The sequence below is a fragment of the Myxocyprinus asiaticus genome, chromosome 4 (genome assembly GCF_019703515.2).
Source record: "Myxocyprinus asiaticus isolate MX2 ecotype Aquarium Trade chromosome 4, UBuf_Myxa_2, whole genome shotgun sequence".
In the NCBI taxonomy this organism is placed as follows: domain Eukaryota; kingdom Metazoa; phylum Chordata; class Actinopteri; order Cypriniformes; family Catostomidae; genus Myxocyprinus; species Myxocyprinus asiaticus.
In genome coordinates, this window is record NC_059347.1 from 48,305,245 (window position 1) to 48,322,466 (window position 17,222).

Sequence of the window (17,222 nt, forward strand, 5' to 3'; positions counted from 1 at the left end):
TATTTGTGTTACGCTAATAGAGTGTCTTTTTCACTGTATTAAAGTTTGCATTCAGAGTAATACTGTTTTTTGTTGCAGAATAATGCCCTGCAGTGCACACTTTGTTTCTTGTACGTTTGTTTGTGTTTAAGAGAAGATGATTTAATAAAATATTGAAATATTAATGAGACAAGTTTTTTATATTTATTTTGGGTTAATTATTATATTAATCAAGTAATAATTATAAAAAATCTTTAGAATAATCGGCAAATTAGTCGTTAGATTAATCGACTAATCGGAAAAAGAACTGTTAGATTAATCGATTAAAAAAATAATCGTTAGGTGCAGTCCTAATGTTGAAGAAAACAGTACCTGTGCCATGAAAAACTCTTTATTATTTACTATTGCATATGTCATATTCATCTGCACATTCTATATCTCCTATTCCCTGAAAATGTACATTGCTAATGTGCATTTCTTGTTTGTGTATTGCTGTAAATTGTGAAAGTCTGTTTTGTGTTTCTGTCATCTTTATTCATGATGTCTCTCTCATTGCCTTCCTCTCTCACAGGTTTGTGCCGTTCACACTCTTCAAGCACTGGTCAAGGGTTCTTGTCTTGGTGTGGCCATTCTGCAGTACACCCCTGCTGTGGCTATCCTGTCTCTCACACTTCTCAGTTCACCATGCTGGGCCATGAGGAATGCAGCCCTGCAGCTCTACAGTACAATTATTAGCCTGCACTCACACAGCCAGCCTCACTCACAGTTGTTCTTCTTCCAACCTTTATGAAGTAGTCACATGTTGCCCTTTGACCTCGCCTTGACTTTGACTCATAGGTTCCCTCTGCACCAGAATGTTGGGTCAGCAGCCAGCCGGTGAGGAGGGCTCTACTAAATCCGGCATGTCTTCCCCATCGTTCTTTAACCTCTATCCAGCCCTAAAGCCCTTCCTCCAGGGGGCGCTAGAAAGCGCAGCAAAAGACCTGCATGATGCCACACTTCTCCTTCACCCTTCACTCTACCCTGTGCTCACGCTACTCGCCAAACTACAGCCTGGTGCCGAGGAGCAGACGCGGTATGATGGTGCAGTCATAGCAGCATTATTTTGTCAGAGGTCTTTTATATTTGTTCAAAAGTTGCATTTCCGATCATCAGGCCAAATCGTTCTGAGCACTGTAAATAACAGTACCAGTAGAACATACTTTTCAGGTTAGCTAACCATACTCAGGACAGAGAACCGTGCTGGTTAAATGGCTTTAAAAGTGACGTGGCAACTCATGAAACTCATTTGCCCATGTTTCTCTTGTGCTTTAAACGCAGTAAAAAAAAAAATAAAATAAAAAATAAAAAATCATACATACAGTATGATATGATGTTTTTAGTGTAGTGTTCCTTATTCTTATGATTGAATTGTAGATCCCTTCCTGTTCCTGACATAATGTTATGATATAATAGTACCAAAAAATATATTTAATGGAAATTTAAATAAGTAAATAACCGTGTTCCCTTTACAATTCTTTTGTCCAGAATTTGTCATACGGATGTCTTATTTGCTTGGTGTCTTTTGATTTTCCTCAGTGTCCTGTCACAATTTCTTCCTCCATTATTCCTCCTTGCTGCCAGCCCAGTCTATGGCGTACGAGTGATGTCATCAAGGGCCCTAGTTTCTATGATAACACCAGCAGAATATCTGGCAACTGTCCTGCAGTTGGTGGAAAAGCTGCCGGAATCACCGGACACTCCGTGCTGTCACAACAGACTGCATGGCCAACTCCTGCAGATAAGATCCATACTGACAAGAGCAATGAAAGCTAACATGTAAGAGTAAAGGGGAATAGCATTTTGGCTGACATAGAAAGCTATCAGAAGCTTTCTGACACTTTTTGTTGTCTGTTTTACATAGATAATTTTGTGAACAAATTGTTCCCCCGCTGAAAACACACATATCTAAACAATTAAACCATTATTATGAGGATCAATTAGATGTGTTGTTCATACTCTAAACATTTTTCAAATTCTTCATTTGCTCCTTTTACACTGACAGTCATATTACAATCTGAGTTTTCTTTTTGCTAAACAGTCTGTCTTCTGTCAGTGAGATTGTGGAAGGGTTTGAATCCAGACTGTGGTTGGCATCGTCAAGGCAACGGTGCCCACTGGTTCGACTGGCCTATGTGGATATTGTGAAGCTTTTGAGAGGCTACTGTTCTGGTGCTTTCCTCACCCAGCTGTCATCTCTATTACTACAGGAAATTCATAGGACTCCAAACATAATAGAGGTACCTCTTCATGTACTTTAGAATGCTTTAACAGGTGTTAAAGGGGTCATGACATGAGGAATCAAATTTTCCTTGATCTTTTAACATAGTCGTTGTACTATAAAAACATACTGTAAGTTTCAGAACTCAAAACTTCCTCCTCACTGAAAAAAGAGCATTTGTTGAAACCAAGCTGCCAAAACGACTCGTTCTCCACTTCCTCCACAATGTGATGTCACACTGTGGTAGGTATTTGCATCTGACCACCTCCACAACACCACATCAGTTCTTTACTTTATCACCTCCATAGCCCAGCCCAGTAGCATTGAGCAGTGAGGTGGCAAGAAGAGAGCAGGTCAGTCAAGAGCAGAGAGCCAGTCATAACAGTGGGTGTTTACTGTCAAGTCTTAAAGGAGAGGCAGCACCAAAACCGAGTGTTTCTGACAGAGGGTCAGAATGATGGTGGAAAATTGTCATTCTTAGTTTTTTTGTGCAAGAAACTTTACTAATAGTATAAGTAAACCTCAAGAAACATATAAGAATAATACATTTTAAAAAAGGCATGTCATGATCCATTTAAAAGTCCAGCATTAACTAGGGACCTGGATGATTTTTACCTACATATTTATGTAATATTTTATGTATTTTTACATGTATACCTTGTTCCCTTGGATCTTTCTACATTTTCTTTGTAGTTTGTACTAAAGGCCATTTGAACGTGGCTTCTGTTGTTTGTAGGTTGGCTCTGCTTCATTCCACCAAAGTATAGTGTATTTCCTGTGTGGAGATCCTGAGTGGGCATGTCAGGTGTGGCAGTGTCTGGCCAATAGCAGCATGGTTGTAAGGCTCTCACTGGTCAAGTATGCATCAGAGGGGCATGACTTGAGAGGGACCATCGTACAGCAGGTTATGGTGAGAGCACTCCAAGTAAGTATGTCCCCTTATCACTACAGCACTGCTTCACATCTACTAATCCACTGCCTTTTCATATTGAACACTTGATTTTTTTGTGGTTATTGTAGAATGGCACTTTAACCATCCTATTACCTTATTTTTGACACGAGACAGGTAAAGAATACGTTATAAATACCGCATAGATTTTTGTACTGGAAGCAAACGTTGTGACCTTTTCAAGACCATCAAATCAAACAAAATTAGAAAGAAAATTTATTTTTGTATATAATTGTTTAAGAGAAATTTAAGAACAAATTGTTCCTTCCATTGTCTTAACGGGTGAAATTTTGCCCCGTATAGGAAGAACCAGTTGGGAACTTTCACCTTCTATCTTTTTGGATCTTATACACCTTTAAATCGTTTTTTGTATATCTACGAATCAAATTAGACCTTAAAAATATTTCAGATGTTTTAAAATTTAGCCCCTAGCCCCATATTGTTCTCAAGCTTCCCAACCTACTTCACTTGGTTCCCACAAATTGCAGTCTTTCCACTAAAACAGACTTTGTGACACAAAGTCCACACACAAACACATTCAGAGAGAGTATTTTTTACAGTTATGAACAGGTAATATGTTAGAAAATAAGTTTACTAACTTGATTTTATATGAAAGGGCACAAAGGCCCCACAATGTCAAAATACATTTTCTCCTAAAATATTATATGGCAGATAGAACTATTACAGCACCTTTCTAAACCCCTGTAACACTGCAACAAATTGTTTGACATTAGTGGAAAGGAATGGAGTTTTTGGTTGCAGTGGATGTGCAACGTGGGCCCATTTTGACTGCTGGAAAAGGCAACAGAGATTAATTTGTGAAATAGGCTAAAATGTACACTGTTGATTTTCTTAAATCAACAGAATAACTTGGAAATTGTTGTAACATAGTTATGATACTTTAAAATGTCAGAAGTGATTTAAACATAAATTGAGACATCCTTGGACAAAGTTTTTACACTTTTTTTAAAATTATTATTATTCTTAAAAATGTTGTTACTCCATTAAAATTCAGTATATATAAGACCCCCCCCAAAGATGGTTGTTTAATTAACATTAACAACATAATAGACTGCAGCTGGTCTATTAGGCTGCATTTATACTGCAAGTCCTAATGCACAAATCCAATATTGTCAACCAAATATAAGGAAATTAAAGTAATGCAAATCAGTCTGTAGATCTTATTTCACTGTTTATATTCTAGCGTACAAGGGGTGTGTTTGTTATTGTATTCACTAATCTCTAAGAACAGACTGGGTTTGGTCTTGGGCAGGATTTCCTGCCAGCTGTGTTGTCAGTTTAATGTTGAACCAAATTCACTTATGCCTGATGAAGCTTATGAACATGTAATGATAGATGACCCTTACAGTAGCAATGGGAACTCTTGAATAACTGTGTATCTGTACTGCAGTCTAATCTGAAGGAGGCATTGCTGGACCAAAATGTGGAGTACAAAGAAGCATACCTAACAGCATTGGTGGAGGTTATGGCCCCAGAGGAAGACAGTCTGGCCCTGCCTCGTCCCTCTCTCCCAGGCTTTGAGGAGGCATGGCTGCAGGAGTGTGTGGAAGTTCTGTTTAGTGATCTGGAGGTAGAGAGAGGAGGACCAGGGCTAATCTCCACAGCTCTGTGTGCAGTTAGTCTGCTACTCTCCCAAAGGTAAACTCATAAGTCTATTGTAAACATTTTTATATTGATATTACTGTCCGTTTCCCTTTAAAGTGTGTAATGTTTTTCAATGTTAAAGTATCTTTTCCTATCCCAGTTTAATTTGTGAGACAACTTTAATTAAGCCATTTGAAGGTTGATTTCTTTAAGAGAAACACTGTGGCTCTCTGGCACTGTAAAAAAGTTAAGAGTTTTTGGGAAACCTGTTTGAAAACAATTAAAAAAAATTGTCAAATTCCATTTGGTGCAGCTAATTGCTCAGATATTACACACTTCACCTCTAAGTACTGATGTTTCTCAGAAAACCAAAGGATTTAGTTTTTTCAGATGGCCCATGAATTTAGTGCTTTTCACACTCTTTACTCTGTTTGCCTGCCCTTTCTCTCCCTCCCCCTCTCTCTCTATCTCTCTATGTGTCAGTGTGGACTTGTCTTTGCTCCAGCGCTGGTGTAAGTTAATAGAGAAGCACAGATATCCTGAAGCTCCTGAGGCTCTCAGAACAGCTTGTGCTCAATCTCTTTGTCTGTGCGGGTTCTCCGTGGTGAGCAGAAGCTTGACGGGCAGCTTCATACTCAAAGAGCTCAGTACCAGGTATAATACAGGAGGTGTGCTCTGATGAACTCTGCTGTTTTGGGAAGTGACTTATATAAATAAAGATGTTGAATGTTGCTGTCTGACTGACATTACCCAGCAGATTAATTGCAAGCTCAGGTTTTCTAGGCCTGTTACAGACAGTCTTGCCAGACTTTTGACTTGTGGTAGAAAGCGTACTGATTTTTTTTTTTTTTTTTTACTTAAGTAAAAGGTACTGCTACTGAAGAAATAATTCACTTGAGTACAAGTAGATGTACTGAGAAATATTATGACTCAAGTAAGAGTAAATAAGTAGTTTGCCAAAAAACTACTCAAGTAATTACAAGTTACTTTATGAAAATTATATTATATATTGTATATACACTTCTATTTTTAGAACACAAAAACATTTTTGTTCTTGAAAGAAATTGATGCTTACTTTCACCAAGGATGCATTAAATTGATCAAAAATATTGCCAAAATCATTAATTGCAAATTATTATTACGGTTTAAAATAATTGTTTTAAGTGGTATTTAATTTTTGCTTTACCTGTGATGGCAAACATATACTGTGTCGCCTATTCCTTACAAAAGCATTCTAAAGTGCTAACTTGGTACTCAAGAAAATGTTCTTGTTATTAGAACAATTAAAAATCGATGCGCTACCATGCGGCAATCACAATACAGTGGGGTTTTTCCCTGATTTGCTGAAATATTGAGAGTTCTTACAAGTTGCTTTACACTTGCAAGTCAAATTTTGGTTTTAAAAATAGGCAAAAAGAAACACATTTCTCCTGAAATTCTATTTTCTCCTAAAGTCTATTGTTTTAGAGAGATGAAGGCTATTCCATGCATTACTGTTTTGAAAAAAATAATCTCTAACCAGGATAGGGAGGGAAGTGGACAGCCAGATGCACAACAAAAAGACAGTAAATCAAAGTCTCTAGTTTGAGAAACAGACTCCTCACAGGTCCTAAACTAGCAGTTTCTAAATGCCAAAGACCTGCATTGCTGCAAGAGGATTCCTGAACAAACAGAAAATTTATTTAAATAGAAATAGCCATTTTTAACGTTCTAAATGTCTCTAAATCATCTCTAAACTACATAATGTGCATTGTGACTGAAATGCATTCTTCTGGTTTATTCTCATTCACGTATGTCCAAGTATTTTGGCTATTAGGTTAACATACTGTACAAAACTAATATAATGCAATATCATAGAGGAGGACATTTATCCTCTATGATATTGCAGCAATTATCCAGATATAGAATGAGATTATTAAGCAAATTGTTATCAACTCCTACATGCCAACTGAATAAATTAAGGCAAAAATAAACATTTCACACAGTGTTTAGTGAGAGATATGATTGATTCAAACACTAAAAGTGGTTGTTCTATATATGTAGTATTGTATTACAGTTGAAATAATAAATTCTTAATTAACATTATGGTTATTTAACATATTGAGATATTATTATTATTATTATATAACATCTTTATATAACATCCATCCCTTATGCACATTTGGCCTCTAGCGGGAGAGGCTTTTCAGGCAGATAAACAGCAGCACAGGGCAGGGAAGTACAGAACAGCACCATGAGCTAAAGAGTTATCCACTAGGACATTTTATATTGAAGAAGGGGGGCGAACAGTTGCGGAATTTAACGTGGGAGTACAATACCGAACTGATGCGGATTGATAGAAGCGTCTGTTCATCTGTGCGCGCGATGGTGCGAGGAACCGGACAGCGGTAAAAAAAAAAAATTTCAGTGAAAAGTCAAAAGAAGTTCGTAATGTATGTAATTGCAACTATATCAGATATTATTATAAAACACGGAAACTCGTTGTGTGGACATTTTTTGCCTCCATATTTTGAATTTCGGGGATATTTTTGTTAATTTCGGTGGCATTTTTGCCCCGAGTCCCCGTTAATTTCCGACACTATTGGCATTGTATCTTTCTAAGGTTTATAAAAAGTTTGTTTTAGACATACAGTATAGTAGCAAGTAAACAACATATCCCCACATATATGTCAAACTACATTGTGTTAATGTTTGCCACAGTTAAAACATCACCTACCTTAAAAACAAGTGAAATTTGATCAGTGATTAAACGTGTTCAGAAGGTTCCCTCGTACCTGAATGAACGGCTTCTTTCCAGAATAAAATGAAATATGCATAAAATCACAGTATTACAGTTCTTGTATAGTAACAGGGCAGAAAGTCTTGAGAAGAGAGGACACCGGCGGCAGTTTATGCAAGCTGCTGTGCTCATGATGCTGTGCCCTGCGGGCTTCCGTCGTGCTGCGCACAGCACGTTTTAGTTTATAAACAGTTTTAGTGCTTATAATGTTCTTCTTCCCAAAAATTCAGAAATATTTATTTATTTATTTTTTTAATTGTGGTGAAAAATAGCTGTAGCGAAGTTGAATACTTCATTTTTAATCAACTCAAGTAAAAGTACTATTATTTATTCATACTTAAAGTAGAAACATTTGAAAAATGTACTCAAGTACTGTAAAGAGAGAAGTTGTAATTCGTTACTTTCCACCTCTGCTTTTGACAAAGTCAACATAAAGTTTGGACCACTGCAGCTTTTTCTAGCCAAGAACTGCCCAGTTGGACAGGTAAAACCTGCTTGACCAACATGCAAAGCCACCACCCACAGTATTTTTGGAGAAGCCTAACTCAGAAAACTACAGGAATTTTAAATTCTGCTCATTGCTATATAGCTGACTTGCTACTAAGTGCTTAAAAAAAAAACTCAAGTATCTTTCAAAGATTTTATGTCAGTAATCTGGCAAGCTCTGACATATCAAGTTCTTCCTCAAAAGCGCTCTTTTGTAGCAGCCTGGTACCTTGTAAACACATCCTTTACAAAGTTCGCAAAGGCCCTTGAAGTGCTTAAAGCAGGGGGTTTCAAAGTCTTGGACAGTAAGCCCACCCTCTGAGAAAATATAAAAGATCACATCCACCTTTTTTCAGATTTACAAATATACAATAATGTTATATAGGCTTTTAAAGAGGCAGAATATTTATATGAATGAACAGAGTCAGAGCTGTGTTTAAAACAGACATGCACACGCACTCACTGAGCGAGAACAGGGAGATTTCATAGAGCAGCGTATATTTGAGAGCATGCATCCAGTTTTAAATGAGAGCCAAGGACATCCACGTGCGAGCGGAGAGATTCGCGCTCGCACAACCGGTGCATGGATGCGCTCTCGCATGAATGCTTCCACGACATTCACAACAGTATTATAATGCCAAAGAGCTACAGTGTATTAAGCTGGAAGCCAATAGTTTTCATTTACCATCACAATCAATTTTTATAGTATTTATTTATGTATGTTTTGATTTCACTTGGTGAATTTATCATAAATCTCTGTGCCTCCCCAGTTTGAAAACTGTGGGCTTAAAGGGATAGTTCACCCAAAAATCTTTTTTTGAAGCTCCAAAAATCACAGACAGTCAGCATAAACTTCATCGATACGACTCCAGCGGTTAAATGAATGTGTTCTAAAGCGATACGATTGCTTTTGGTGCAGAAAAAAATAAATATTTAAGTACTTTTTAACTCTGAATCATTGCTTCCAGCAAGCTTTAGGAGAGGGTGGAGATCACACGGTCTCTCTTGTGACGTATTCGCATTGCTCATGCGATACAGTGGTAATCTCACATTCTCCACTCGGTTGAGACATCCAGGATGAGCACACAAATGTGCCATTGTGAGTAAAGAAACAGATAAATACAGATCTAAACCAAAATCAACCAAGTTACAGTACAGCGTTCCTCCTCCTCACTTGTAAACAGCGCTGCTCTTCTGGCTGTGATGCATGTGCCTCAGTTCACTTACGTCATACGCGTGTACCGCTGCAGAACGGAAGCATGATTTATAGTTAAAAAAATCATTTAAATATTTATTGTTTTCGCACCAAAAGCACTCGTGTCGCTTTAGAAGACATTAATGTAACAGCTGGTGTCGTATGACTGTGATTTTTGTAGCTTCAAAAGAGAGATCTCCATCCACTTGCATTTTAAGGGCCTACTGAGCTAAGATATTTATCTATTATTCTTCAAATGTGTTCTGGTGAAGAAAGTAAGTCATACACACCTGGGATATCATGAGGGTGTGTAAATAATGAGAGAATTTTCATTTTTGGGTGAACTATCCCTGTGCTTGAATTTAACATATTACATAAATATTAATTTTACTAATTATACTTTATCAGTTTTTCTTCATTTTGGTCACATTTTAGCTTTTTAAAAATGATTTGTACTATTTACAAATATTTACATTTGATTTGTTGAACACGTGCTAAAAGCTGTTACTGTCTCTTTAAGAAAACCGGCTGTTCTGTGAAGAGCATCTGTAAATGAGCACATATTAACAAGCGAGGACTTGAATGACTTTACCTCATCTGTGTTATGAGTAATTACAATTAAATATTTAATTTTTGATGTTTTTGAACAACAATTGACTGTAAAGAACAGGAAGGGTATTAAAAGAGACATTATTCAATGACAAATGGATTATGTGGATCTCGTCTTTGGACACACGGAACAAGTTTTCTCAACATGCAGTAAAAGCATCTGTGTTTAACTTCTTCTCCACTATACTACACAATCACCGATGAGTGAAATATAAACATTTACCAGCCAGTGGCTAATCATAGACATTTTTAGTAGCATAGTGTGAAATTTGGTCCCATATGCAAGTGATTTCCTCTATTGTAGTAGAGGGTTGTACATAGAGTAAAAGATCAATTTTGGGATTTAATAATCAATATTGAGATTGTTCAAATGAAGATCGCTATGCATTAGAAAAATAATATTGTTACCCAGTCCTATGTAGAAAAGTACTGGAATACCGTTCACGTCATCCGTAATACAAGTTGGAAACTCCAAGTTATATGAGAACACTCTCGCTTGTATGAAGTCCTTGAAAATGAAAAATTGGTGCTGGAAAAAGTACTTGAAAGTCCTGTATTTTCATTCATTGATGCCTGTATGAACCCTGCCTTTGTTTCCAGGTGAACTTTATGCAAGTTGCATAAATTTAGCCAGTCAGATTAAAGCTGGATAGATCAAGCAAGTACTTGCCATTTTTGTGTGCAATATTCAACAGACTAGGCTTGTGTTTTTGAAGATATGCTTGCAGTCTATAATATGAAGATATGTTTGTAGTCTATAATCTGCAAGATTATGCAAAATGCCTAAATTATTGATGGATGACTACATTTTTATCGCTCTTTTTGTAGGTTGATCAGCACAGGTGTCTACCTGCTTCAGGATGAGAGCCCACAAGTGAGAGCAAAGGCAGCCATCTTTTCCTCTCTGCTCTGCTGTTCTCGACAGCCTGATGCTCCACAAAGATGCTTCAACATGCAGGTGAACCAGGCTCTGTGCTCACTGCTGGACCTGCTCGTGGAAGAATTCTGGGATACCAATGGTGCTTTGGAGGCCTTGGTGTGCCACCTGCCTGACTGTGATCTGAACGACATTCTGCAGGAGGCCAAAGAGACACAGTAGGTTAATCAACACACAAAGTATGATTTCATAAGGTTAGTTAAGACAAATCGCATCTGTCCAATAACAAAATAATGTATATTCAGGATAACCTCTTGGAATATATCTTTAAAACTTTTGAGTAAAAGCTGCAAAATGCAGGCACTGCAAATACTTGCTGGCATGCTTTTCTGCAATAAAAATCATTGTTAGGCCAGAAACATAATTTACAATGAAAATACTTAAGATATAGTTCCCCATTTACTTACCCTCATGCCATCCCAAACTTGTTTGACTTTCTTTCTTCTGCGGAACACAAGTGAAGCAACTTTCGGCACTGATTAATCGGTAAAACCGATACATATTGGCAGGGCTGCAGTTAGAAATGTGTGGGCCCGGTACAAAACGTATTCAGCGGGCCCTATTCCAGTTAGTTGTCCGAAGTGGGGTCGGGGTGTGGACAGTCCTTCCATCGACGTACGCTGCTCCGCCGGCTTTCGCTGTTGCGTGCTGTCACGTGTTTAGATGCGCTATACAATATAGAACAGATTTCTGTTGGCCCCCTCCCTCCAGTCCGGCCGCCCCTTGGTAATGCCCACTATAGCGCCCCTTGTGGCAACGTTGAGAATGCAATTGCGTTTTGACACGTAGTGGAATGTAACAACAAATGAAATTGAGCTTTTGTAACTTGAAGCGTTTGCATTCACATAATTGCATAGACTACATTTAGGGTCTTATTTAGAGTAGACCAACCACTATTACTATATGTACGTATTTATCATCTAGGTCATAGATTGTATGTCATTTTAGTGTTTCTGGAGTTTGACGAAATGTAGTGTTAGACAGGCATGTACACTGCTATCGTCATTCTTTTATTGTGTTTTAATGTTGTTTTTAATTTGTTTGTGTTCTCTGTTGGTCAGGTGCCACAGTCTGTATGAGCGAGATGAGGCTAATGTGTTTGCAGAGCCATCTGTGATCTCAGAGTGCCTGCTGCCGTACCTGTTACATATGGCTAAACATTACCCAGAATCCTCAACTCTCGCAGAGAACCTCGAGCACTGGGCCCGAAACAATGCAGCCACTGTCAGGAAGAATATTACAACTTGTATGCAGCTTCAATTAGGTATTTAGGGTTCACCAGAACTCTGTAATGAACGTTGTTCTTTTTCCTTGTCATACATTAATTATCACTAATTAACTAGGGGTGTAACGGTACACAGAAGTAATGGTTCAGTACGTACCTCAGTTTTGGGGTCACGGTTCGATACGAGTTCAGTACAACAGGAAAGAGCAACAAATCCCAAATGCTAGGTTTCTTTTCTTTTATTTTGAGCAGATAGTAGTGCAAATTACAGTTTGTTCCACCTAGTGGCATTTAGTCCCCCCTGAGGTAGTTGGTACAGTACAGCCTCCTTTAGTGTATTAAGCACTAAGCAGTAAACAGAATGCACTCTTGCATAGGCCGTATTGTTTTGTAGGGCTGATAAAAAAACAAAAGGTACTTGGTCACAATCAGCTACAAAACTGAAAAGTATCTCTTGTGTTATAAAAGTACAAAATAAATAGAATAATGAAAAATAAAACTTGTGCATTAGTAGGAGTGTTTCTGTTTGTTCCACTTAAACTATATTTAAACATTCAACGCTTAAGCATTAAGACATTCAACATTAACATTTAACCCTCCAAAAAGACAGAAAAACAAACCACCCTTGCTAGAAGGGAGGTACTGAGGTAGCAGGCCAGGTACATCCAGGTAGTATTTGCCAACTGGTAACTTCATTATAAAAATCTGAACTCGTCATTCTTGTTTTGGGTTGGTGCATAGATGGTCTCTTCTTCTGCTCTATTTCCTGTTGTGGCAGTTAGCAAACAGCATTGCATTATCGCACGTGCCCCCTTCTGGATTGGAGTGTGGATCGCCTGTGACTGACTCAATGTATTCTTCATCTGACTGCATGCACCGAACCGTGACGTCAGTACCGTGACAGTTCGGAATTAATACATGTACCGTTACACCCCTATAATTAACCTCAGTCAACTTCCTGATACTCCCTAACAATTAAATAAAAAAACCTTGTAATTAGAATTATTATGAAAATGTAATATTTATCATTGCCGACATAGTCCTTATTTATGTAAAACAGTTACTATGCCTCTAATTTGTTGTCTAGGGGACGTCCTGAATCCTGATTGGCTGAGTTTGCTGACAGAGCCCCGTTTCCATGGCGCACTTTCTGGCTTGTTCACCAGGGCGTCTGTTCTACTCCAGCTGCTCAGGGAGTGTGATACCATACGACCCCTGCTTGACCCCTTGAACTTATCTACAGACCTACATCACATTCACAGACAGTTTGTCCTAAATGGAGTCTTCCTTTCTCAAGCCTTCATTGATGCACTAAGTGCAGAGTAGCCCTACTGCAATTACACTTAATTAACACAGTAATCATTATTGATTCAAAGAAGCTGCTTCTTCATCACTGTACTGAGTGGAAACTATTTGAAAACTAAAAGGAAGAATAACAATCCCCTGCTGTGTAATACTGGAAAGACAATAAAAGAAAACCAAAATCAACTGCCAACTCCAGATAACTGGATGACAGTAACTCTATAAATGGAGTACATTTATATCTGCAATGGCTGGAAAACAGGAACAAACCAGACTGCCTGCAGAAGCACAGAGGCTCAGTGTATGTGCATGCACGTTCATGCGTATGTGTTTGTTCATGTTTGACTGCACCCAGATAGCACCCTGGGCATTTGAGGGTGGAGCATGTATTTTTAGCCATAATCATCCATGAAGAACATATCACAGTGACATTTTGTGTTTCCCACTCTTCACGTACCTATGATAAACCAATTTATTTCAAATGCGACTTATGTTTATTTGATATTTTATATATATATTTAATAAATTCAATTTGAATCATTTTAAACTGATTGCCTAACCCTGTTTTTTGTCATTTAGCTTTATCTATAATCACAATAGCAAACATTTGGTATCCTGTACCCTCGAGAAAAGAAAGTGTTTTTTGTTTTGTTTTTGTTTTTTTGTTTATTTAATACCCAGTGTCATGCTCTTAATGATGTGACCTCATAGGTTCTTGGTTAGCTTTGAGCTTATTCGTCCAATGGTCACATATTTAAAGGGATAGTTCACCCATATGTATGACTAACTTCTTTGGCATCTTCGCATCTTTTTGTATACAGTGGAAGTTAATGGTGACTGAGGCTGTCAGTCCCTAACATTCTGCCTTACACATCCTTTTGTGTTCCATAAAAGAAAACAAGTCATACAGGTTTCTTGGTAGGGTGAGTAAATGATGATGTGAACTAACCCTTTAATGCTGTGACATCACAGACTCTGCTGCTACTGCTTTTGTTTAGTGCTGTGGTTCATAGTTAGCTGTGAGCCCATTGGTCCAGCAGGAATAGTTCACCAAAAAATTACAATTCTCTCATCATTTACTCAAACTCATGCCATCCCAGATGTGTATGACTTTTCTTTCTTCTGCAGAACACACACACACAAAAAAAAAAAAAGATTTTTAGAAGAATATCTCAGCTCTGTAGGTCCATTCAATGCAAGTGAATGGTGACCAAAACTTCGAAGCTTAAAAAAGCACATAAAAGTAGTCCATAAGACTCCAGTGATTTAATCCATGTCTTTTGAAGCGGTCCAATTGAAAATGTAACTTCTTTTCACTGTACATCTTGCCATTGCAGTCTCTAGGCATCATGATTTCAAACTTGATTGCACTTCCTTGCACCGTCTAGCTCTCTGCACATGTGTCAAGCGCTTGGAAGTGTAATCGAGCTTGAAATCATGATTGTGCTTAGAGACTGCAATGACAAGATGTACAGTGAAAAAGGTGTACATTTTGAAATCGTGATTGCCAAAAGGAGTTATATTTTGGTCTATTCTCATCCCAGATCGATTGAATTTCTTCAGAAGACATGGATTAAACCACTGGAGTCATGTGGATTACTTTTATGCTGCCTTTATGTGCTTTTTGGAACTTCAACATTTTGGTAACCATTCGTTTGCATTGTATGGACCTACAGAGTTGAGATATTCTTCTAAAAATGTGTGTGTTTGTTTTCTGCAGAAGAAAGAAAGTCATACACATCTGGTATGGCTTGAGGGTGAGTAAACAAGAGAATTTTCATTTTGGGGTGAACTATTCCTTTAAAAGGAAAATCCACAAAAGTCCAAACTTGTTTGAGCTGCCTTATACCAACCTCAGAGCATCTTCTGACACAGTTGAAATCAGACACACTCTGACCCCCTACCCCCGTCATTTAATTTCCTTCTCCCTCTGTTTTTTCCTATTTCTGTCTTTTTAATACATGCTTTATACTTTTATCCTGCTGTTATGTTTTTGTATTTCCATCTCTTCACATCCTTCTATCTCCTGCTCATCTTATCCCTCTTCTCGTCTCTTGGTTTCCACCAGTTTCCATTGCAGGGGTAAATGCATCAAACAATGATTTAATGGCTTTTGTGGCAACAGTGGAGTTGGAGTAACAGCAGGGGAATACTGCCAGTTTTATGCCACATTACAGATTCGTCTCCCAGGTTAAGTGTCCATTTTTTTGTCCTCAGCTTTGGGCTGTGATGATTCAGTGCTCAGATATGTGCTCAGTTGCTGTGCAACACTCCTGTGTATCTCAGGATGCAGTGCAAGGACACAGCTGGGTTTCCCAGTAGCCATCAGTGGAGCAGATGGTCAGGGTTTACAACAAACACTGAAATCGCTCCTCTCTGGACCCTTCGACTGTATTATAAATGTCTTATTGATCTTTTTTTTTTGGGTGGATCTTTTAGTTGTATTTATTTCTAAATGTATGAAATATGGAAGAAGAAAAAAACTGGATTAAAAGATAAAGGCCATTTATGAAGAAAAAATGAAAAATTATATATATATAATATATATATATATAAATGTTTTTTCACTTTGTTTTCACATTTTTTACACTTCTAGCTTTTTTACAACTTGTTTACATTTGAAGTTGTGGCACTGATACAATTTTTCACTCGTATTATAAATTGCCAATGTTTCTCATTTCACTGTGGATAAAGTGTCTGCTAAATGTTAAAATTTAAATGTAAGGCATGTAAAAGTAATTTGGTATAAAGCCTTTTTATCATTTAATAACTTTTTTTTTTAATATATATATATATATATATAAGTAAATGCCATATACCTTTTGTATTGTGAGAAAACCATTCTAAACTGTGGCTTTTTATAGCATCTGCAGTGTATTTTTACCATTTATATTGCTGTTTTTGTTTGATCTTTTTTGCTTGCCATTTAAAAATATATATATATAGCTCATAACTTCCAAATGGGCTATAAATGTGCTATTTAAATGTGTTTCTTTATTCATTTAAACTATATTGAATGAGAGTTGTTTAACATAAGGTGTGTGTGTGTGTGTGTGAGAGAGAGAGAGATGTATAGAAGTCTTTTTTCAGGGCTGATATTTGTCTTGGATTTTTCCACTCATTAGCTGCTGTCTTCTTTATACAAACCCAAGTTACACTTCCTGTTTATCCCAAACAGAGCGCAAAAGTGTATTGACCTACGAAATCACAAGTTAATCCACCACTGTTTTATTTTTAAAGACCTTTTACAATGTAGATATTTGGAGACAGAACATAATGTAAATAATGGATAGTGTTAATGTTGTTTTTTTTTGTTTGTTTGTTTGTTTTTTACAAAATGTTGATGCACTATACTGTATATCATGATGTGTGCATGTTGTAGTTAGTTTGAGCTTTCAAAATGTAGTCACGTGACTTCTTAAAGAAAATAACAACATATTATACCAGTTAAACAGCTTTCCTCACCAGAAAGAGCAAATAGGTGGAATGACTGGGAGTGAAAACAGCAACAGCATAATCAGTTAACTTCAACACAACAAAAAGCAGATCTCTGCAGCTCTCAATCCAGTCGACTGTAGCCTTTAGATGTTTGAGTTTTTCCATACACACACACAAAAAACATTTAAAATTGCATGACTGCAGTTTTACTTTGGAAACTTTGAGTAATTCATTTGGAAAAATAAAGTGTGCCAGTTAACCTGGCAGGAGTACTGCAGAAAGCAAGCAGCCAGTCTGACCTAATTAAACTTGATTGTTTACTTCGACCCTCCAAGATGCCATAAAAACCTTAACACAATTTCCAGGATGTCGTAAAATGTATATCTATGTAACCTTTTTATCTACAAGTCAGTGCATAGTACCTAGACCTCTATTTGAATTAACATGAAGCTGTGCTG

The 17,222-nt window shown here is 37.4% G+C and overlaps 1 protein-coding gene across 3 annotated transcripts in view; it reads left to right on the forward strand.

The window, feature by feature from the left end:
• Positions 1–16,124, forward strand: part of si:ch211-225b11.4 (thyroid adenoma-associated protein homolog) — a 30,858-nt gene extending 14,734 nt beyond the window's left edge. The window contains exons 22-31 of one of the 3 annotated variants that reach the window (XM_051695761.1): positions 551–701; positions 817–1,054; positions 1,558–1,797; positions 2,060–2,258; positions 2,976–3,164; positions 4,600–4,847; positions 5,277–5,447; positions 10,691–10,957; positions 11,861–12,063; positions 13,112–16,124. In XM_051695761.1, the coding sequence (XP_051551721.1) occupies positions 551–701; positions 817–1,054; positions 1,558–1,797; positions 2,060–2,258; positions 2,976–3,164; positions 4,600–4,847; positions 5,277–5,447; positions 10,691–10,957; positions 11,861–12,063; positions 13,112–13,350 (2,145 nt within the window). In that variant the 3' untranslated portion in view covers positions 13,351–16,124. The remainder of the gene's footprint in view (positions 1–550; positions 702–816; positions 1,055–1,557; positions 1,798–2,059; positions 2,259–2,975; positions 3,165–4,599; positions 4,848–5,276; positions 5,448–10,690; positions 10,958–11,860; positions 12,064–13,111) is intronic. The other 2 variants (XM_051695762.1, XM_051695763.1) reach the window with 2 other exon arrangements.
• Positions 16,125–17,222: the final 1,098 nt, after the last annotated feature.